This window comes from Melopsittacus undulatus, chromosome 6 (assembly GCF_012275295.1).
Source record: "Melopsittacus undulatus isolate bMelUnd1 chromosome 6, bMelUnd1.mat.Z, whole genome shotgun sequence".
In the NCBI taxonomy this organism is placed as follows: Eukaryota; Metazoa; Chordata; class Aves; order Psittaciformes; family Psittaculidae; genus Melopsittacus; species Melopsittacus undulatus.
The window spans coordinates 67,570,743-67,593,090 of record NC_047532.1 but is presented as its reverse complement, the minus strand read 5'-3'; the positions used below and the strand labels follow the sequence as shown (position 1 = coordinate 67,593,090).

The window sequence follows — 22,348 nt, the reverse complement described above, 5'->3', positions numbered from 1 at the left end:
CCTTTCTTGTGTCAGTTCAGATTATTTCAAGTATGATTCTACTAGTATGTGCTCTTCTCTTAAATATTTACCTGCAGCGTGAGTCTACTGTCAACTTGCCTGTTATTTCTCACAGCTTTCTAGACAGTTGCCAGCTTACACCAACTCGATTCTTTGTCAAAACAGAAGGTATACAGACAGGTGTGCATGTGCTTACACAACAGTATGTTACAGAGGCTGCAACTTGAAAGCCAAAAGCTTTCCCCACCCCAGAGTAATTTTCTAATGAGTTACAAACCTTGAACGTAGGTGATAAGTAGTTCTTCAGAAACCAAAACTTTAAAGGCGTCTTGGTGTGCTTCAGCACAGACAACATCATTATGCTATCAAAAGAAAAAAGATAAAGCATTTACAGAAACAGCTGCTAGAAATCAGCTGTGTCACAGATTACAGATTGCTGGTTTACATTGCTAGGCTAACTGCAGTCAGTCTAGTAACTGTGACAGGTAACTTAATCTTCACACATGAAGTGTGTAGCCTCAGCCTATTGCAGATTGCTTGGTTTTGTCTACAGAATAACTAAACCTCTCACAATCTTTTTATTTTAATGAGTCAGAATATGCAGCCTGTTGGCTTTCACAGTCCTTTGAGAATGGAAGTTCTTTTCCAAAGCAACTACAACTTACTCTATAGTGTCCTAACAATACATTTGGATTTGGTTATACTGTAGTGAGAAAATGTAGGACAGTGACAATGCCATCAAGTCTGGTTTGAATGTGTGAATGTTATGCAGAATCTAGAGGACTTCTGAGCTGCTGAGAAAGTTTTGGGGCTTTTTTATATTCTTGCAAATTCTAACCTTTCTTCTGTGAAAATCAGGGCACATTATGATTTGAGACCCCAAGACTCACCGTAGGAATCTTTCATACAGGTGTCCTGAAGCCACCGAGAATATATTTAGTACATCATCTTTATCCTGTTTCACATCTTCATTCTTTTGTCCTCCTGTGAATCCCCTGAAAGGATAAACGGATTTATATAAAGGACAAGAGAGTAAGGGACAGTTACACAGGAAAGAGTGCAACAGATGATGAATTGCTACAGTGTTGGTTTAACATAGCACAGCTGTGGGGTTTGGTGTCCTTCCCCCGTGCTGGTCAGGCTATCCTCCACAAGAAAGAGTACTGTAGATGCAGGTGTGGAAGTACCAATGTCTTATCTGTGAACACTAGCTCAGTTGAAAGATTGCTGGCAGAGATGCAGCTGCTGGAAATGAACAATGTTTTCAGCCTCCCACGTAGCAGTGGGGATAAGGGAAGGCAAGCCAGGTGCAAAGCAACACCCTGGTCTCTAGCAGCAGAGGGGTCCTACAAAAGATAGCCCTAAATTCAAGGAGTCTTAATAGATAGCTGTGGAATACCACAGATCAAACTCTATCATCAAATAGTTTTCCAGAGAGTTTCAGGTTATTATGGAATTAATTTTACCATTTGAGGGATTCCCAAAATCCAGATTCATTCTCATTGGTACCATCACTTAGTAGATCTTCATTCATCATATCCAGTTTTTTCTGAACCTGTAAAGCATAATACGGCTCTGGTGACTGGAACCACAACTCCCAAACAGACATGGATTGTGATTTTGATACTGGCTCTGTTTGTATCCATGTGAATTCTGCCCAGTAGAATGAGCTGACAGGTGACCTAAGCTGCTTGGAGAATCAGCTCAGAAGTGAGCTGACATTTTCAGGATGGATGCCAAAGCTGTTTTCAGACACTAAAGGCATGTTAGTCTAGATGGTTAAAATGCAAAGAGGTTCTCAGTGACAGAGACTGACAAAGAAAAAAACTCAAAGAAACCAACTAATGCTCCCGCTTCTCCCTTACATTTCTAAATGGTATTACTGGCTAGTGAGCCAGATGTATGATAACCATCACTTGTCTTATCAGTTGTCCTCCTTAATCTTTTCAGCTCTTGTTATCTGACAGGCAACCCTAAAGACAGACAAATTACTGATTTACCTTTTAAGTTTACCTTTTATTTATATATATATATTAAAAAAAATCTTTTTAATTTAAATAATTTATTGCCAGATGAATAAAATTTATCTGTAACAGATAAAATACTGGCTCAATGGAAAGACTGAATATTTATTACCATATGTATACAGGCCATACAAAACTGACTTGTTTTTTTCTGAAGTCACAAGCACAACTGAGTCAGTAAAACATGAGCATAATTGTTTCTCATGGGCATACAAATGGAACAGCACCTATATGTCATTCTCTCCTGCTTCAAAATACCAAACCATGTCTTCTGATAATTCTCTTATTATTGATACTGTGATGTGAATGTTACATAAACTGCCCCAACTGTGTGTTTATAGGAAGAGATCATCAGGCCTTAATAAAAGTTTCTTCCCCACTACTGGTCAATGTTTTTTTAAGAGAAGCTCTAGCTTTTAAACTCACCTTCACTTTAATAATTTTGCTCTTGAAGTTGTTGAGAACAACACTAACTTCACTAGCTTCAGGTGGAGAGTCTGTGCCATCATGGCTGAAAATAGAGTAGACCTTTACTACAATGCAGAAATGTGTTCTTTTTCTTCTATGTACTTTTCTACATGGTTTTAAGTCTTAGCATTGTAAAACAGGTTTGAGACATGTGGAAATGAAACAAATACAAGTACCTGAACTTACTTACTGGGTTTTTTAAAATTCATTATTTACTTACTTACTGGGTTTTTTTAAATTAATTAATTCCATTCATCTCACGTAACTTATGTTCAGTACAAAACGTACCTTGCTGTTCAGTTCACTAGGCTGTGGCAATTGAACTGTTAGATTCACATACACAATGCCTACCTAGCTCAGAAGTTTCACAAGAGAAAGACTGAATTATTGTTATATCTGTTCTACCTGTATATTCTGTAGATATCCTCAGATCTGCCCTTTCTCAGTCTTAGAGTCCATGCACCAGGATTAGCTTTTAACTGGAAGTAGCCCTATAAAGCAAAAAGAACATTTGTCAGTTTCCAGAAAATACAAATGTAGAAAATCAAGTTTTTAAGTCATGTATTTTGACCCATTGTTTTAAATACTTGAAATAGTTATTTGTAAGCCAGTTGATTAACATAACCTTAAGGCATTAAAGTCCTTAAAAACTGGAGGAAAAAATCCCAGAAGTTCCATTCAAAATTGTTGGGGTTTTTCCATTCGAGACAGGCATATGGAAAAGTCCAGCATTATTTGATAGATGAGAGTCTTCAGGGTGCCTTGTTTGAAACAGTGCAAGCTTTTTTCTGCAAAACCTTGTCTTCATGAGGGAGTAAGTGGGTTTCAAAACACTCACTGGTAACTACAGTGCAGTACATGAAAGGTCTGCCTACAAAACTAAATCTAAATAATTTTTAAAGCTCTACAGACTGGCATTTCATCTACAGCAGCAAACAGTAACATAATTCATATCATACAGTTACAGATATCTTTTCTGCAGCACTTAAGAAATTGCAGTGTGAAATGCAGATTTTGTATATACATCTTGTTGGAGTTTGAGGTTCCAGATCTGAATATTTTCTTCTGTGATTTAGACTATTGCACCTATAGAAGATACAAACATTTGTAGTCATGCTTCTATGCCCCTCCCAGTTTTGTAGTGTGCATGCAATTTCATGAACCAGTCTGCTTTCTATAATATATATATATAATTATATATATATAATATATATATATAAGAAATACAAAGTAATAAAAACATGCAATTTCATGAACCAGTCTGCTTTCTATAATATATATATATAATTATATATATATAATATATATATATATAAGAAATACAAAGTAATAAAAAAAGCCCAGGGCATGTTCCTGGTCTTTTCATACCCCTTCACCCCTGGGGTCTTTTCATACCCCTCACCCCTTCACCCCTTTCCATCACCTTTCCTCAACTAAATTAAGCAATTCCCATTCTTTCACACTTGCACTATTTTCTAGAATGTCAGCTATTTTTGCTGACTCTCTCCCTATGTTCCACAGGTCTCCTGAAGAAATGGGTCCCAGAACAAGACAGCTGCCCACCTGAGGCTTACAGTACCAGAATGGATAGTCTAAGGAGTACCCTGTCTAGACATTCCTGGAAAGAGGCTGCTAAAGAATATTGTCATCGTTTTAAGATATTCCAGAAGACCCTTCTCAGCAAGCTGCAAGGAAAGGAGTACATCTTGAAAAAGGTAAGAGACAACTAACTACACTGCAAGCTTTTAGATATTAAGTGTTGGGAATTATGTGGTTCTGATATATTTGTGAGCAACTTCATAGTGTAATGCCACATATCCATAACCCACATATTAGAAAATACTTCATAGTTTATGCAAGCGATTGTGCTGATTGGAGGACCAGTTATTTGCTGCCAGTTTCAACTGAATGCTTACCAAGTTGGCCATAACAATGGTATCAACAATGACTGGCGTGGTTGAAGTTCCCAGTGTAAACTGGAGTCCCCGAGGTGGCTGTCCGGTAGTAATATCATAGCAGTGTCCTTCCAGAAGCAGATACTCCAGTTCATATTCTGCAGCTACAACATTGTCCACCTGTAAGGAAAAGATACTGTTGAATTCAGCACTAGCTCAAAAGTGCACATTTTTAGTGATTCAGTTACTATCTAAAATAGCCACAGTTACTAAATAACAATTTTACCAGCATAATTTTATTAAACAGATACCTAAAAAGGATCAAAGAACTCAGCTCCTTCAAGTGAATGACTTCACACACACATTGTTAAGAGTGTCTCTGACCAAAAAGAGTTGAATCTCAGGTGGTAAGATGCTAGGGTAAGAAAAGAGAAGGACTGTTGCTCTATTTTACTATTTATATTTTAAGCATTTTATTGGAGAATGCAGTCAAGTGAGTGATAGGTCTGGCATCTCATAAAAAGTTATGATGGGCTCCAGGACTTGGAATCTAAACCTGTTTAAAAGGTAGTCTCATCTAGTATTTATCATCTGAAATAAATATTTATTTTGCACTGCATTATTCTTACAGAGTGCTAGAGTACTTTCAGAAATACCAGTTCCTTTTTTCCTACACCAAAAAGTGCCAAGAAAAGTAAAGAAAAAGAAAAAAAAAACAACACCCAAACCCAACTTAGATCCCTACCAGGCTAAATTCAGCTGTAGCTTGAGAACACTATGTAGCCAAAACATCAGTATGATCTCACAAAGCATCTTCTCCCATTGCACATCCAAAATGACAGTTTAATTGCTACAGCACCAACAGGCTGCATATGAGGAATTACAAATTGTGCACCTGCAGAAGTAAAGCTACTGTTTATTTGGAAGCTTTGGATGGTACTTCAAATGCCTGAAGCATTTAATCCCCCTTTCTCTCATTTCAGTTAATCTAAGATAGTGCATGGGAGTCGGGCTTGAAACACATAGTAGTATCAGCCATTTGGTGGTTCATTTATGGTTTTACAGTTAAGAGATGGAAAAAAAGCTAAACCCAAACAAAAATAAACAGGAAAAAATAAACCACACATGAACAAACACCTGATTTCCTAAATTTTGGAATAACTAGTATTGGACTCTACCACTATACTGCATCATATTCCCAAACAGTATCAGAGAGATGCAAAAGTAAGAAGAGAAATGTTCAATGAGAAAGTAACACACATTTGTAGTGACCACAAGGTTATACAGAGTGTTGCTTTTCAAGAGGCCAGTTTTAAAGGGTTTGACAATTTCATCACACATATGGCAGACATATATACATATACGCAGATACATATATATATATATATCTCTGCAGTTCTTCAAGGGCAATGAAATAATGGCTTCTTTCAGGACATAAGACTGTTTGACAGCCTCATTTACCATTAATTATTGTAACATTGTACCATGAAATCCAAAATTTTCTACTTTGTATCACACATAGATTTTCTAATTTTGAATCATGTTTAGTGCCCACCATGACTTGTTAGTGTAGTGCATTTTGTAACCACTGACTAGCCCACTATTTCTAGAGCCGAAAACTAACCTCTCGCAGTTAACTGCTAACTTTAATGATTATTAGCACTGAATTATCCATCCCATTAAAGATTAGTGAAAAATCATCAACTTGTACATACAGATGTTCTTTTCCTTTTTAAGCTAATTTTTCTGCTCAAGATCAGACCCTTCAATCTTTCTTTCCTTCTTATCCCTATGTATGTGGGGCAGCACTGCCCAGATAAGTATTCTAACAGTCTAATTCAAGGCCTGTTCAGGCAGCACTCGGCTCCTAAACCTACTGCAAGTGAGTGGATTTCAGCTGAACCAGTTTTACGGTTTTATTGATACTGCATATACCTCTGTGTGCCACAGGAGAGTTTGTCAATAACAAAAGCTGTGAAGGCAAAGGGGAGCTAAAACCAGTTTGGTGGCTTCTCAGAGCAGGGGGAAGTAAGTACAATTTACTCTCTGGAAGAGGACTTAAGATCTTACTTCAAAATTTCTAAGAAGGTTTTAAACATAAGTCTTATTTTTAGCTGTGACATGAGCTGTAGGGAGCTCTAATCCCAAAAGAATTCTTCAACTAACAAACTGAAGTTATTTAATACCCAACGAGTTTCTTTGTTTCTAGCTCAGGATGCTCTGAAATGTTGTATACACACTCAAAGCACCTGTAGGATCTGCTTCAATCCTGCAGTATTTTTCAACCTGTGATTTAGGCACCCATGAGTAACTGAGAACAGTGAACTTCAGTTTACCTGCATGCCACCTAGAAAACATGCAGGGTGCAAATGTAAAAGGTGTTAATATCCACAGTTCTATGTGCAGCAAAATTTCAAAATTCTGTATTTCTTCACCATTACAAAAATAAGCCCTGGAAAAACACCATCTAAATGCAATATTATGAACGTGTTGGTTTCTCTTACCTCCACTAAGTAAATATTATCAAGGTCATATGGGGTTCTGACAGATTCCACCATCCAGCTCTCAGGAGTATTTAGGTTTAAAGTGAACAATGGAGATTGTGGCATATCCAAAAACTTGGCAATTGGTCCTGGAGCAAAGTTGTTATCTGCTGTGAAAGAAATCTCTGGCTCCAAAACATAGCGATAAAAGCTGCAATTTCAGAAAGAAAATGTTAGAACATATTTCTGCCAAACTTTGTAAATATTCCACTCTCACTGAACTTGCCGATGGCATCAGCTTTCCCAGAACTCCAATGTCTCCAAGGCTTTGTCCAAACCAGCACAGGTTGTGCTGACCTTAGAACAGATCACAGTGTTCATCTTGAAGGACCAAACAGAATGCTCAAGACTCAACCATTAAGATTAGTAAGTTAACTTTATAAACAATAAAAAGCATCCAACTTGTAAACAAGCAGAATTACCTTCAGCTATGCACAAATTCCCAAATTCTCTGTGGGAAATGATGCTATATATAAACAAGCTCAATGCAGTTATTGAGATGTCCTCAACGACACCTGACCATGTTTCTGTGCTTGCACATTCCAACAGGTTTTTCTTTCTCTTTCCTGTTGACCCTGGCATTGCTTACCTTTTCAGTGGCATGTCAGAAAGCCTGGACTGGCAGTTCATAAACACTCTCAGGTTCATATTTATCAACTGGTTCAAAACCTAAAGTAATGAGAAAAAGACATCCCTTAAAATGCTAATTAGGAAAGGTGACAACTGTTTTCATAGACAGGACCTCCAGGAGGCAGGTTACCTGCTCATTCTCCATCCTCCCTTCTCATTTGCTTACCACATCCAACTTTAAATTGGTAGTTTTAAGAACATCTGCCTGCTCCTTGACATTACAGGCATTCTATGTAAGATGAAGGGACTTTCCTCCTCAAGAACAGAGTCACTGCAAACTAAACTGTTAAAATGGTGGAACTAAAAGCTATCTAGACAATATACAAGCGTCACCTTGTTGGTGTGTAGTATAATTTAATTACTGTTTTCACTAACAAATGTGCAACTCTGAGGCACTATCAGAAGGCCACAGGTCACCACCCAGTCAAGGAAGAAGACACACATTCCAAAATTCCAGAACTGAGACAACTTTCTGAAATGGCCATAAAATTCATCACAACATTGCATGCATACCAGAAGTAACGGAGCAAGTCTTTGAGCATCTCTGGTCACAGGATCGACTATAGCCACAACATCAAAGTATGTCTCCCCCTCCTTCGGTCTCAGTTTAACTGCACTAAACAGAAGAAAAAACATTTTTAAAGTATCAAACATATGGATACACATAGAAAAAACACTGTTCATCTCAATCTGAAGTCAAATTACTTCCTAAATGCTATGTGCTTTCTGAAACTAGTTAGAGAAAAAAATACATTTGTACATGTATAGAGAGGTAGACAGATAAAATTAATTTGTGGAAACTCATTGTGCCCTGAAAACAGTTGGAAACTCTCCTATTGCTACTTAGACTTTTTAAGTTAAGTGCAACATAAAACAATGGGAGTGATAAAAGACAAAGAAGCATATTGCTCAGCAAATGCCAGTAATCCTATACCTGTATCGTTCTTCAAAATAATGATATTCAATCCTTGCCTCTCCTTTTGGTTGAGCAGAAAGAAGAGCATCCACTCTCATGACCAGGTCACTTGCACTGAAAAGAAAGAATGGGGGTAGGGGCAAGTTTACAGATACTCAGAAAAAAAATGCATGTACTGCTGCCAGTTAGCAGCAAAAGAGAAGCAGACTGAATTCAGATACACAAGCTAACACTTCTGCTACACCTCTCTACACAAGTGCTGAAGAATTAAACATATTTAGGGTTAATCTGTCATTGATTTAAACAGGTTGCTGCCTTATTACTAAGGGTGCCAAAGGGTTTTAACTCTGTGACAGAACAGCTTATTTTAGGGGTCAACCATGCTACAGGCACTGCATTCCTGAACTCCACCAATCTCTCTTAGACCTGTAAGCCATTAAGATCAAACCCTCGTTTCACAGCAGTCTTCCCATTTTACACTGCAGCTATAAGAGCTAGGAAGCAACCCTGTACGTGGTGAAACTTTCGAGCAAGAGGCAGCCTATCACTAGAAGAGATTTAATTACTTCTGACAACTTCCTCCTTTTAATTATTCCTGCAAATTTTCAGTCTGATATTTTAAGAATACATTTTTAAGATTACAGACAAAACCTCTTGAAAGTTCAATGAAAATTGATTTGTACATCACAGCTTTGCCAAGAAGCAGGACCGTAACTTAAAGGTCTGTCAGCTTTCCTGAATTAATTAATTCTCTGGAATTTACAGTGACAGCTGACTTAAATCACCTGCCAGAGTGTACTTGATAAAGCTTTCTCCAGGCTGCAATCAGTTACATTAGCAGAGTACCACCACTTTTTTCACTTACAGATCTTCTTCAAATCCCAGCTGCTGAATCTGAGATTTGATTTTCTGTCCTGATGTCTTTAGTATAATATTCTCAAGGAGATGAAAATCATCCTGATTGAACATCTCACCATCCTCTAATGGGCCAATAATCTACAAAACAAAAAAAGGCAGAACCAGCATTATTAGATAAAGGTGACATTGAAACAAGATTCAGAGATACATGAAATAAATACTTCAGCCCAGTATTAGTATGTATTAACTGTTTAGGCTGGTATTAATGTCAACAGCAGCAGACTTTAACAAATAAATCTTTACTGTTTAGAGACAAGAATCCCAGACTAAGGCATAAAATGCACACTTAAAACTTTCACTGAGTACTTGGTTTGCAAAGGTCAGGCATATTAAATTATACCTGCAGTACTACATCTTGTAGGGGCAACAGAACACCAGGCCAATTCCAGCAGTCCTGCAAGACTCCAGCAAATCTTATTCCTCTAGCCTTCAGAACCTAAAAGCTACCTAGACAATTCCTGCTATTTTACTCATGAGAGAAAAAAAAATACCACAACTCATCACTTGATTTTTTTTAACCCATTGAAGTATACAGTAACCACTGGAACTTAGGGTTTTTTTTTCCCCTAACTAGGAAGCAGAATACAGAAGAAAGCTTAATGATGTACACAGCTGGGTTTCATTACTTGCAGTGAAATACTACTGTAACATCATTTCCTCAATCTAAAGCTAAATCTACTGTAAAAAGAGACAGTGGAAGAGACCAGGACACCTTGGTCAGGGCCAAACAGAGCAGTGTTTTGCCCAGTGAATTGTAGCAGCACAGTGTTTGAAATTTATCATCCTTTTCCACCCCTGGACTCAGTTTACTGCCAACATTAAAGCAACTCTGTTATTGAGAGCTGAATTTATACAGAACACCAACAACTAACTGTAGACAGTACAAACAACAGGTCACGCAGGTCTGAATAAATCAAACTGGAAGCAGTCCTAAAGACTGATGAGACCTACAGAAGGCTGAGACACTCTATCTGATCCCTAGACCCTGTGGATCAAGGTCTGCTTCTTTCCCACATGTGCAATATCTCCTTTACTGTCTGGTGTTTCAGCTCACCCTTCCATTGCTGATCACAGCCCTCTGCCCCTTCTTCAGCTTTAGAACATCTCTGCAATATACAGCATGGGACAGAATAAAATCCACCTTGGGAGATTCAAAGGCTTCTTTGAAAATATTGGTATCCATACCCTGAAAGAAAAGAATATTTGACATTGAAATCGAAAGAAAGGTACAACTTTGCACAGTTTGTTTAAATGCACCCTGTTTGTTCCCATTCACAAGCATCTTTATGTCTTGCTAAAATTTATCCCCAGTCTCTTTTCTTTGACATCTTACACCTTGTTCTTGCCTGTCACCTTGAAACATTATCCCAACTTCTGATATGTATGGCCACAGCCCTAGTAATTGATCCTACTTAGACCAGTTGTTCCATTCTTCTGTTCTTAAGTGATTCTTGCCTCTTTTTAAACCTACCTGGAAAAATCTAAGGGTTTTTCTGGCTTTTTAAAAGGATTATAGTTCTCTCTTACCCCCCCCCCCCCCAAGAAACACCTGGCTAACTCAAATTCATCCCTGAATCTGCATTTTTGTTTGCTTTTCAAAGTTACACAGGTTTGATATGTATGAGGATTTACTTTATTCTTAGATGGCCTGTTATGTTTAGGTAAGTCTGCCTTTCAGAACAAAAAAAGAGCAGCAGCAGGAAACCCAACAGTGTTACTCTCTTTTGTTGCTGCATCTTTTGCCTATGAACATACTACACTAAAACAGTCATTAGAACAAGTGAAGTACCATACCTTTGTAATTGCCAACACACATGCTTACCCCAACAGCAAATTCTAAGATGTCAGCTCCTGCCTCTAGTGCCTTTGCAGTTTCTTCTTTGGCCATTTTGGTGATGAAGTTCTTGGCATTATTTGATGTTTGTGTCTGTAGAGCTGCCCATATGGCTTTAGCGACAACTGTATTCTGGCTATTTGGATCATTACTAGGATTATTAATCATGCCAATTCGAACATTATTGCTGGATTTCTGTGTTTAACAAAACATGCATTAGGAAAGGTTTAGGGTTCAGGTGTACTTTAAATGAGAAGACTATTACAATAAACACTATAGCAAAAGCTTTTGTATTTCTTAACCAGAAAACGAGATTTCAAGTTAGGTAAATAACAGCATAAGGTTAAAAGGATGAGTGAACTAACTTAACATCAAGTATTTAATTTACATGTAGGCACCACTGTAATGTCCTGTAGACATTGTGTGTTACACAGGAAACCAGGAACCATAGCCACCACTAAGAGATGTGGCAAAACAGTGATTCAGGAGTGCTATCTATTATTATGATTCAGTTGCCTTCTCAAAACAAATGAGACAGGGAGCAATATGCTCATGTTCATCTCCAAATCAAAACACGGATCTCTTCAATTTTGGACCATGGGCTTAAAAGAACATCTTTCCTTTGTTGTGGTATCATAATGCCAAGAGGGGATTTTGTCCTAGTACAAGAAGGTCAGCGATATCCCAGCCTCTACAGATAAAATGAGGCTGCAGTTTAGATACCCTGCAGGGAGAACCCAACTCCCCAGGGCATACAACAGAAAGAAGCACAACCTGTGTTTTTCAAGCCTCTACCTACTGCTTTATTAGCACCGCTACCCTGTTCAAATGAAAACATCACCTACCTGATGTTTAATTGCATCATACAGTAATTGCCTCCCTGAAGGTTTATCAAAATCACCAACTATCCAGAAAGTAACTGGTCTAACGAAGGAGTCATCTGCAATTTAAAACAAGGGTGGGAGAAATTTGAGGGTAAAGGGAAGGAAAGCTTCAGGTTTTCCTCATTTGGAGGAAAAACATGATGCACATGCAAAGATTTCAAAACAAGTAAGATTACAAAGGAAAACTACAGATGAAGCTAAGCAATGATGTTTGGGTAGACAAGAGTAATAGTATTGGTATTACATTGGTTTCATTTGCCTCATTCAGAAAACCCACCTGGGACAGCATGCATCACTGTTTCTAAGCTCATAATTTTTTGTTTGATACCTTTTTGATTTAAAAAATATAAAGAAACCTATAAATAGAGATTCCAACTAGGGCACAACATTCTGCTTCTTTGTACTGAAGCTGTTAGTTCCCAAAATCAGTTTTGCATAGAGAAAAAAGTGCTGAAGCAAACTTGAATTTAAACGCTTGCTTCATTTCCTGCTGGTTCTAAAACCAGTGTTATAAAGGATCCAGAATATTCCCAGAACAACATATAAAATGCTAAAGCATGAGTTACCATAGATCTCCTTGGAAGACATTCCTGGTCAAAAAGCAGAAAGGAAAAGGGGAAAGGAGAGAAACATTAATAATGTGATAGTAATCCCAAAGTGTATCAAAGAAGCTGCAGCACTGAATAGGACATAACTGAATCACTAGAGTTGAAGTCCAGTAGGCAGTGAGCTTGTACTAATTTTATTAGAATTATATTTGATTTTTTTTGTTCCCCTTAAGTAGATCGATGCTTTATTTCCATGCTACAGCACTAATTATGCTATGTATTACCAGTTCCATACCATACCATGAAGGTGGCATTCTGAACACCCTTTGCAAAACTGCCAAGCCATTACAACTTGGATGTTACCCATTTATGTTCTCTCTTTAAAAGCTATCTGAATGGTGCTGTTTCAGTACTGTTGCTGAGCCAGCAGCTTGTATAACTTTCCTGTTATTTTAGAAAATAAATGTGCTAAGGAATTGCTGTAATCAGATACCAGTTATTAAATATCTTAAGTGACCTAAGAGGCAGTGACCCAAAACTGTCAAGCCATGGGACTGCAAGTTAATGCAGACTTTCACATGAGAATGCAGGGGGGTAGGTTTAATTAATAAGTTACAAAGGGAAAACAAGAAACTTGTTCAGATCAAAGTGACTGAACATGAACTGCAGGCAATCAGGAGACAGAACGAGTACTGGGAACATCTAAGGCAGTGCCTGCAGGTGGCAGTGGCTGGAGATAGTACTGGTGAAACTTGTGAGAGTCTAAGACAGCAGGTAGGAACAAGAGGAATCGGTTTAAATGACTTATTTGTGATACCTAACTGAAATGGATACAGGGAAGGCCTGATTAAGTTCTGTATTATGTCTGTGCATGCATTTTGTACATTGAGAAGTACAGATGAGATTTAGCACAAGACTGTATGAATGTAATAGAACAATGTTGTCATTGCAAACAAGCAGTACATGTACTGGAGCAAAAAAACTAGCAGAGATCACATTAGGTCTTGTCTTACATAATGGGCAGCAATAATTTTCCTCTGAATCCATGTAACTTTAAGTAATTTTGAGTTATGGGATGGAGAGTTACAATCCCTTTTGTATTTTCTAGTCTGTGTCACTGCAGGATCAGAGCTTATGCTGCTGCATTTCTGGCAGTCATGTGCAATATAGCAAGAGCAGGTCGGGAAGGACTTCGCTATTCATTGAAGGCTGGGCTGGGTTTAAAGAGGAGAACATTCTTGTTTCACCCTTATAAAAAAAAGTAAATCTTTCTCTTTAACACTTGGACTGTGCCATTACCCACAGGCCTGACCAAAGCTCAACATCTGTGTTGAGAACTGTACTTGTGCTGGGAAACACACATAAAATTAGATTTAGGTTCATAATCCACTGCAGATGTTACCTTTCTTTGTTAAGTAGGTCATGCTGTTTGCAACAGCAGATGTCTTATCTTTGGAGTCCAATGTGGTAAATCGAGCAAAGTCATCTACATAAAAGTTATCTGAGGAAGAGAAAAAGTATTAGATGCCAAAGCAACTATTCCCTGTAAAATTAAGAAGAATCACTACTATCACCAGAACATTAAGAACACATCCCATTTTGTTCCTTGCGATTTTGCTTTTTGTTAAGCTGAAGAATATATTTCTGTTGTTTCACGTTACCTTTTTGTCTCCTAAGTTACATTAACTACATTGCATATTTGATATGCAGAATATGCAGAAGTCAATTGAAAAAGCTGTTCAAGTCTCACTTAGTTGAAGTTAATTTATGTAAATAATATACATTTGAAGTCCACTGTGTTACTATTTTTCAAGCAGTCAAAAAAAGTAATTTTAGAAGTGGTTTTGCTATGCTGTCAGTATTCTGCAGAGTCAATGCACCGGGTGTTAATACATTTAGACATGACAAGTTCTTAATCTTAATTGCAAAGATGACTGTCAATCTCTGCTCAAAAGAAGGTTAGAAATAAGAACCAAGCTGTTGCTGTATACATCATATGACTGTGCTTGGCTTTTACTAGCATTGATAATTTCTCAGCCTCATGAGTCATATTGTCCTAAAGGCTTATATAAAATCAAATAAGATCCTGTTTTGAAAAATCTGTAGACATTAATGTTGCTGTTTTACATAACATCTCTCCTCGCCCAGGGCTAGAATGTCACTTGGGGTGCCTTTGGACACTTTGCCACTAGAGCTTTCCCTTGGGATAGCAGAAGTATTTAAATTGGATACATCAGGTTTAATGCAATTAAAAGCATCCCTTACTCATTCCTGTCAAATCTAGGTACTCTCTGTCAGACATTAAAATTCTTGAGTTAATTCTTGGAACAACATTAGGCTGGTTCATGATGTATTCAACCACATCTTGGTCATTAGATAATTCACCCTGAACAAAGAAGAAAAAAGCAGTATTAGTTATTTCACATTTATTTGCCTTAATAACTTAAACCACATACACACATCCCAAACAAATACAAACAACAAGAAAACCCACATCCACCAACAGAAACCCAAACCAAGAACTGATGCAAGTTAAGCTGTCTTATGTATTATTTATTCAGGGTCCTCTGAGTTAGTTTTTCCCAATGTTGTTTCTCTCTAAAGTCAGAGCTAAACTCTGCACCTACCAGGTACACAGCTCGCTGGAAGATGCTTGTTGTTTCCAGGATTTTGTGCATTGTCACTGTTTCCAGATCATCAGGATCCAGCTGATCTTTTTGAAAAGGCATTCCATTGAACAGCACAACAGGGAGAGGACCTACACCCGTTTGCTCATAGTAACCTCTTGCTGCCTAAATACAGGGAAAAAAAGTAGCTTTACCGCATCAGCCCATTACCACGAGCATCTGCTTGCAATATCCACAAATCTATACCAAAGACACTAAGATGTCCTTCTAACCTTCATGTCATATTTAGAATACTAATTTTATTAATGTATAAGACATTTTCTTTATCTTATATGTACAAGATGGCCTTGTCTTTCAGAGTTTCAAAGGAAAAAAAAGTTACTTCATAATACAAGAGTGCAAAATATTCCATAAGCCCAGACTGTAAACAGATTAATTCCAATGAGCACGTTCTGGTAGTAACAAAAAATACACAACAGGAAACCTGACTCTGCATATGGAAACAAATGGAGTTGTAATGTAAGACAGGGTAGACGGTTTTCATTTTTTAAGAATGTTTCTACTTGGTTCTAGTGCTATACATATAGATTTTTAAAAACATGTATTACAGTATATAAAGCTTTGTGCTGAACATAATTACTTACTGAAGGTTTAATACAAGTCACCCAATGTAACAACAAAGCAGGTACATGGCTTGTAAGAGAACTAGATAGAGAAATCGTGTATATTTCTAAAACAGTGTTGAAACAAAGAAAGTGAAAACCCCTCCAATTCCTGAATTCTTACCTTTCTGTTTTGATCATAGGCAGAATCAATTCCCAGAATGCTGTTGATTTCCACATAAGGATACTGTTTCTCAAGAACACTAACCACGTGCTCCACTTTGAGCTGATCTCCTGTTTTTACTTTGTTATATATCTGAAAGGGGGATACAAATACAAGTTTACAGCCGCAACTGTAAAGTGCCTGTCCTTATCAAAGGTAAGCTGACCTGCCATCTGTGTTCCATTAATTATAGGGAGGCATTAAGAGCCAGACTGCAAAACATGTACTTGTGTTTAGTAGCTGTGATAACAGCTCCTAAGCATTTGTAGTGCTTAGAATTATCTTGCTTTTGCCTTGTTGTCATTCTAGTGAGGTTGGAAGGAGGCAAATATAATGTATTTCCTTATGTAATAACTTGCATCTTTAATTAGAAAGGTTATTTGAGGGACAAAGGTAGTGCTTAGGGGGGGGAAAAAAGGCTCAAGTAAAGCTTGAAGAGCTACCCTTCCCTTCAGAACCCAAGACATGTTTTTTAACAGTATAGCAGACCTCATATGTAAAGTAGGTAAATGGTTCCCTCTTGAAGGCACAAGATTTTACTTTGACTTACAAATACATACCACGTATGTACTGAGAATAAAATGAGAATAAAAATAATTTTCTTAAGGTCACCATCAGTTTGAAGTTATAGTATGCCCCAGATTGCTGATTTGTACAACAGTGTCAAATCACAAGCAAAAATGCATTTACTTAGCACACAGATTGTGCTTTGATGTGGCAAAAGTATGCAGCAGGAACTGTTAGAAACAAATTATAATATTGAAGGGATAGAGTAGTTTAGAACTCACTGGCAGAATAAGCAAAGAAGCAGGATCAGAAAAATGTGTATAAGTGTTAAGTGTCACATTATACCTAGTCTTGCTTGTTAAAGTTAGGTCAGAAGCACTTCACAGAGCAGCATGTATTGGTAGTAGTGTTCAGAGGTATTCTGAATGCTAACAGTCAGAATTTCTTCCCCTATCTACGTATTGGCACACTAACATAGTCTCACATACACGGAAAATGTTAACATGTTAATTTCCATTTAAAATGAATACTTACAGACATGACAGTCTGGAAAGCGTAATTATTGTCCATTTCTTGTGCCACATAATTGTATGTCCTAAGGAGGGCAACACCTGGATCCTGAAGACCATCAACATCTTCTGAGTCATTAACCACAAAGACTAGTCCTATCCTGCAATCAAACAAATCCTCAGATCATTAAGCTATTATACTAATAAATCATAAATTCTGCATACAATTGTCAGCTATGATCAGCATCTTGGACAAAGAATTTTTCTGGAATAGATTGATAAGATTTCAAGCACAGAAGCCAGCCATCAAACTTAGGACATACAATCTCTAACAGTGAGTCCCATCAGAGTCTTGCTTTTTATCCCTCTTCCATCTAACGTACTTGCTTTAAGTTTCTTATGGACTGTTAAAGAAACTGAACTCTGTTTTGCTAATAGCAAATGGTATATTAAAAAAGAAAATTAAATAAGAACCAATACTTAATAAATACCCTCCCCAGCCACCAATACAAAACATGGAACATTTCTACAGTGTTCTAGCAATAAGAATTTTACATTTGCAAACGTCAGAAAAATAAAAGCCATGTAAAAAAAATCCAGTTAAAAAACAGCCGTTACCTCAGTGGGATGTGGTTACTGAAGAACATCTCTGCCACATTCAGTAATTCTGCAGTGGTCTCGTGAACAGGATCTACTATCAGCACCTGCATACAAATTGCAAGTGAAAAGTCTCTGTTCCCTTAAGAAGTTTTTGATTAGAGATAGCTTCATTCACGTCTCAGCACAGAATTATCAGCAGTCCTACTTAGATGAAGCCTTAATAGTTTCTTCTGAAGTCTTTAGGTCCATTATCTAAAATACCCAGTCTAAACCACTCCTTTAACTAGAGAAGACCAGACTTCTTATGCACTTTGTATCTTCACCCCAGGTATATGCCAGCATCTAAGTTTCTGCCTCTGTGAGTACACAAATCCACCCTTAATTAATGCAGTCTTAATGATGTGCATGGGAGATAATCTGTTGGAGTTGAGGAACACAGCACTGCTTTGCTCAGCCCCCTGGAGAGCTGATGCTGCTAAGACATTCCCAAAGCAAGCCCAAAGCCAGGCAGAACCAGGCCATTCAGAATAAATTTAGGGCCCTTTATTCATGCCAAATGTTGTCTTTTCACTTAATTTCAATGTTAGAAGTACTAAACTCCAGAGAAAAAGATAACGTATTAATACTGCCAGTTTGAGTTGATTCAAGTCCCTGTTTGCCACTAATCACAGAAGTCCTTTTTAATATAGGGGCACATGACATGAATTACGATACATAATTTACAGTCCTTATTAGATCTAATTTTAAGCAGTTTACCTAGAGACTAAAAGGACACTCAGGATTAAGATGAGGGCTGTTGACCATCTTTTTTAAAGACTTGGTGCAAGAATGCATTCACACTGAAGTACCTGGTTTTTACCCTGGCTGGAAGTTACTAATTACCAAATTTGAGGATTCAGGTATTACCACAGAGTTGAAATGCACTGAATTCTCACTCAGCAGATGATAGTTTTTTCCACTGATGAAGCAGTTTTTGGCAGCTAATAGATGCCAAAATCATGCTCAGTAATCTCTGAATCTCAACCACAACTTCCTAGTACAAGTAGAACAAAACCTATTAGGAAAACTACCCATCTCAAGATATTTAAATGACAGGAATGCAGCATATATGAAGTAGGTAAGTCATAAAAGCTAATGCCCCTGCTGTTGAAAAAACAACACACATTTCATTTCTGGTGAGGTTACTACTTACAAAATTATGGAAGTTTTTTCTGATTTGTCTGATCACACCTGGAAACGTCGGACGCAGCAGTTCTTGCACATTGGAAGGCCAGGAATTATACCGACTGTCAACTTCAAGATTGTTGATCCACTGAGGAAAAAATACAGGCATTTAAATGATTGACAGTCCTCCTGCTGATACATATATGCTGAAAATATCCTGCTGCTATTTTCAGATCAGACACTGTATTGAGATCTGTATGAATGTTAAGCTTTTTAAAAAGAGCTAATTATATCTTTCTTTCTTTACTGCAGTTTCAGAGCCGATAGTGAGATAAGAACCCAAGTTCCCAGGAACAGTCCAGCAACACATAAAATCTCTCTTCTACAAAGCCATACGCACTGAAATAGCAGAGCTTCTGATGTCCACAGCATAGTCAGAATCTGATGGCTGGATGTTCAACTTCAGAACATTGTGCAAGGAAAGCCCCTCAATTCCTAAGCTGTGCAGGCCTTCCATAACACGGGCTTCATTGCGCAGCACATCAATCAAGCTGGAAGGAAAAGAAAAATCGTTGATGAATTTTAAAGACAAGGTAAATAATTTGCTCTTACCCTAAGGGTATTGTCTGTGCATTACTTTTTACTTCTTCCTATTTCTAACTGTCATAAGAGGCTTGAACTAACTTAAACATATTCAATTACATTGTAGTTGTAGGGAAAACTACATGAAATAATTAAAGCATGATATTCATATGTATATCAATTCCACATTATTGGAGCAAATTTTAACCAAGAGGGTGGTTTTCAGATGAAGAATTTACAATAGTTTATCCTTTGAGAATCAGTCTGCTATCTTCAGAATAAAACCACACAGGTGGTTACATGCCCGTAGCATGGGGAATAAACAAGAGGAATTAGAGATGTGAGCACATTTACACGGCTATGATATAATAGGCATCACCAAAACATGGTGGGATGGCTCCTTTGACTGGAGTGTTGGAATGGAAGGTTACAGGCTTTTTAGAAAAGACAGGCCCGGTAGGAGGGGAGGGGGAGTTGCCCTTTATGTTAGGGATAGGGTGGAGAGTATGGAACTCTGTCTGGGGACAGGTGATCAGTTAACAGAAAGTTTGTGGGTCAGGGTTAAGGGGAAATCGGTGATGGGACACATTACTGTGGGGATATGTTACAGACTGCCTGATCAAGAGGAACCTGTGGATGAAGAACTCTACAGACAAATAGGAAAAGCCTCACACTCGCAGGCCCTTGTTCTCATGGGGGACTTCAACCACCCTGACATCTGTTGAGGTGACGGTACGGCCCAGCACAAGCAATCCGGGAGGTTTCTCGATTGTGTGGAAGACAACTTCCTTCTGCAAGCAATAAAGGAGCCGACGAGGAGAGGTGCCCTGCTTGACCTCGTGCTCACCAACAGGGAAGGGCTCGTTAGAAATGTGACTCTCCAGGGAAGTCTTGGATGCAGTGATCACCAGATGGTCGAATTTGAGGTCCTCAGGACAGTGAGAAGAGCGTGCAGCAAGCTCACTGCCCTGGACTTCAAGAGAGCAGACTTTGGCCTCTTCGGGAACCTGCTTAGTAAGGTTCCTTGGGATATGGCCCTGGAGGGCAGGGGGGCCCAAGACTCGTGGTTAATATTCAAGGATCACCTGCTACAAGCTCAGGAGTGTTGCATCCCGACTAGAAGGAAGTGCAGCAGGAGGGCCAGGAGACCCCCTTGGATGGATAAGGAGCTGATTAGAAAAATTCACAAGAAAAAAGAGGCTTATAAAAGGTGGAAGCAAGGACAGGTGGCATGGGATGAATACAGGGATGTTGTCTGGGAAGTTAGGGACCAAGTTAGGAAAGCTAAGGCCCAACTGGAGCTAAACTTGGCTAGGGATGTTAAAGATAATAGGAAGGGATTTTATAGGTATGTAGCGGCTAAAAAACAGACTAAGGCCAATGTAGGCCCCCTCCGGAAGCTTTCGGGAGAACTGGCTACACAGGATCTGGAGAAGCCTGAGGTTCTGAATGGCTTCTTTGTCTCGGTCTTCACTGGCAAAGGCTCTGACCGCACCACCCAAGGCTTGGAAGGCAGACACAGGGACTGTGAAAACCTAGACCTTGGGCCCACTGTATGAGAGGATCTGGTTCGAGACCATCTTAAGAACCTGAACATACACAAGTCCATGGGACCTGATGAAATCCATCCGCGGGTCCTGAAGGAGCTGGCGAATGAAGTTGCAAAGCCACTGGCCAACATATTTGAAAAATCATGGCAGTCAAGTGAAGTTCCTGATGACTGGAAAAAGGGAAATATAACCCCCATTTTCAAGAAGGGGAAAATGGATGACCCAGGGAATTACAGACCAGTCAGTCTCACCTCTGTGCCTGGCAAAATCTGGGAGCAGATTCTCCTGGAAGGCATGCGAGGGCACATGAAAAACAACGAAGTGCTTGGTGACAGCCAGCATGGCTTCACTAGGGGGAAATCCTGCCTGACCAATTTGGTGTCCTTCTATGACGGGGCTACAGAAATGATGGACAGGGGTGGAGCAGTTGATGTCATCTACCTGGACTTGTGCAAAGCGTTCAACACTGTCCCACATGACATCCTTGTCTCTAAATTGGAGTGTCATCAATTTGATAGGTGGACCACTTGGTGGATAAAGAACTGGCTGGACGGCTGCATGCAAAGAGTTGTGGTCAACGGTTCAATGTCCAACTGGAGACCAGTAACGAGTGGTGTCCCTCAGGGATCAGTGTTGGGACCGGTCTTGTTTAATATCTTTGTTGCTGACATGGACAGTGGGATTGAGTGTGCCCTCAGCAAGTTTGCCGATAACACCAAGCTGTGTGGTTTGGTTGACACGCTGGAGGGAATGAATGCCATTCAGAGGGACCTTGACACACTTGTGAGGTGGGCTGATGCCAACCTCATGAAGTTTAACCATGCCAAGTGCAAGGTCCTACACCTGGGTCAGAGCAATCCCAGGCACAGCTACAGGTTGGGCAGAGAAGAGATTCAGAGCAGCCCTGCGGAGAAGGACCTGGGGGTGTTGGTTGATGAGAAAATGAACATGAGCTGGCTTCAGTGTGTGCTTGCAGCCCAGAAAGCCAACCGTATCCCGGGCTGCATCAAAAGAAGCATGACCAGCAGGTTGAAGGAGGTGATCCTGCCCCTCTACTCTGCTCTTGTGAGACCTCACTTGGAGTATTGTGTGCAGTTCTGGTGCCCTCAACATAAAAAACACATGGTACTGTTAGAACAAGTCCAGAGGAGGGCCACAAGGATGATGAGGGACTCCCATATGAAGACAGGCTGAGAAAGTTGGGGCTGTTCAGCCTGGAGAAGAGAAGGCTGCGTGGAGACCTCAGAGCAGCCTTCCAGTATCTGAAGGGGGCCTACACGGATGCTGGAGAGGGACTATTCATTAGGGACTGTAGTGACAGGAC

At 39.0% G+C, this 22,348-nt stretch overlaps 1 protein-coding gene across 3 annotated transcripts in view; it reads right to left on the bottom strand.

The window, feature by feature from the left end:
- UGGT1 (UDP-glucose glycoprotein glucosyltransferase 1) overlaps positions 1 to 22,348 on the bottom strand; it is a 47,181-nt gene that overhangs the window by 8,225 nt on the left and 16,608 nt on the right. For 2 of the 3 annotated variants that reach the window (XM_031053010.2, XM_005153962.4), the window contains exons 14-36: positions 19,293 to 19,443; positions 18,921 to 19,040; positions 17,747 to 17,832; positions 17,154 to 17,289; positions 16,074 to 16,205; positions 15,288 to 15,452; positions 14,926 to 15,046; positions 14,063 to 14,161; positions 12,679 to 12,702; positions 12,074 to 12,168; positions 11,217 to 11,423; positions 10,449 to 10,580; positions 9,342 to 9,472; positions 8,495 to 8,590; positions 8,074 to 8,176; positions 7,520 to 7,599; positions 6,892 to 7,081; positions 4,409 to 4,567; positions 2,898 to 2,983; positions 2,451 to 2,535; positions 1,467 to 1,555; positions 891 to 995; positions 278 to 362 (exon numbers count right to left, since the gene is read on the bottom strand). In XM_031053010.2, the coding sequence (XP_030908870.2) occupies positions 278 to 362; positions 891 to 995; positions 1,467 to 1,555; positions 2,451 to 2,535; positions 2,898 to 2,983; positions 4,409 to 4,567; positions 6,892 to 7,081; positions 7,520 to 7,599; positions 8,074 to 8,176; positions 8,495 to 8,590; positions 9,342 to 9,472; positions 10,449 to 10,580; positions 11,217 to 11,423; positions 12,074 to 12,168; positions 12,679 to 12,702; positions 14,063 to 14,161; positions 14,926 to 15,046; positions 15,288 to 15,452; positions 16,074 to 16,205; positions 17,154 to 17,289; positions 17,747 to 17,832; positions 18,921 to 19,040; positions 19,293 to 19,443 (2,677 nt within the window). The remainder of the gene's footprint in view (positions 1 to 277; positions 363 to 890; positions 996 to 1,466; positions 1,556 to 2,450; positions 2,536 to 2,897; positions 2,984 to 4,408; positions 4,568 to 6,891; positions 7,082 to 7,519; positions 7,600 to 8,073; positions 8,177 to 8,494; positions 8,591 to 9,341; positions 9,473 to 10,448; positions 10,581 to 11,216; positions 11,424 to 12,073; positions 12,169 to 12,678; positions 12,703 to 14,062; positions 14,162 to 14,925; positions 15,047 to 15,287; positions 15,453 to 16,073; positions 16,206 to 17,153; positions 17,290 to 17,746; positions 17,833 to 18,920; positions 19,041 to 19,292; positions 19,444 to 22,348) is intronic. The other variant, XM_031053011.2, reaches the window with a different exon arrangement.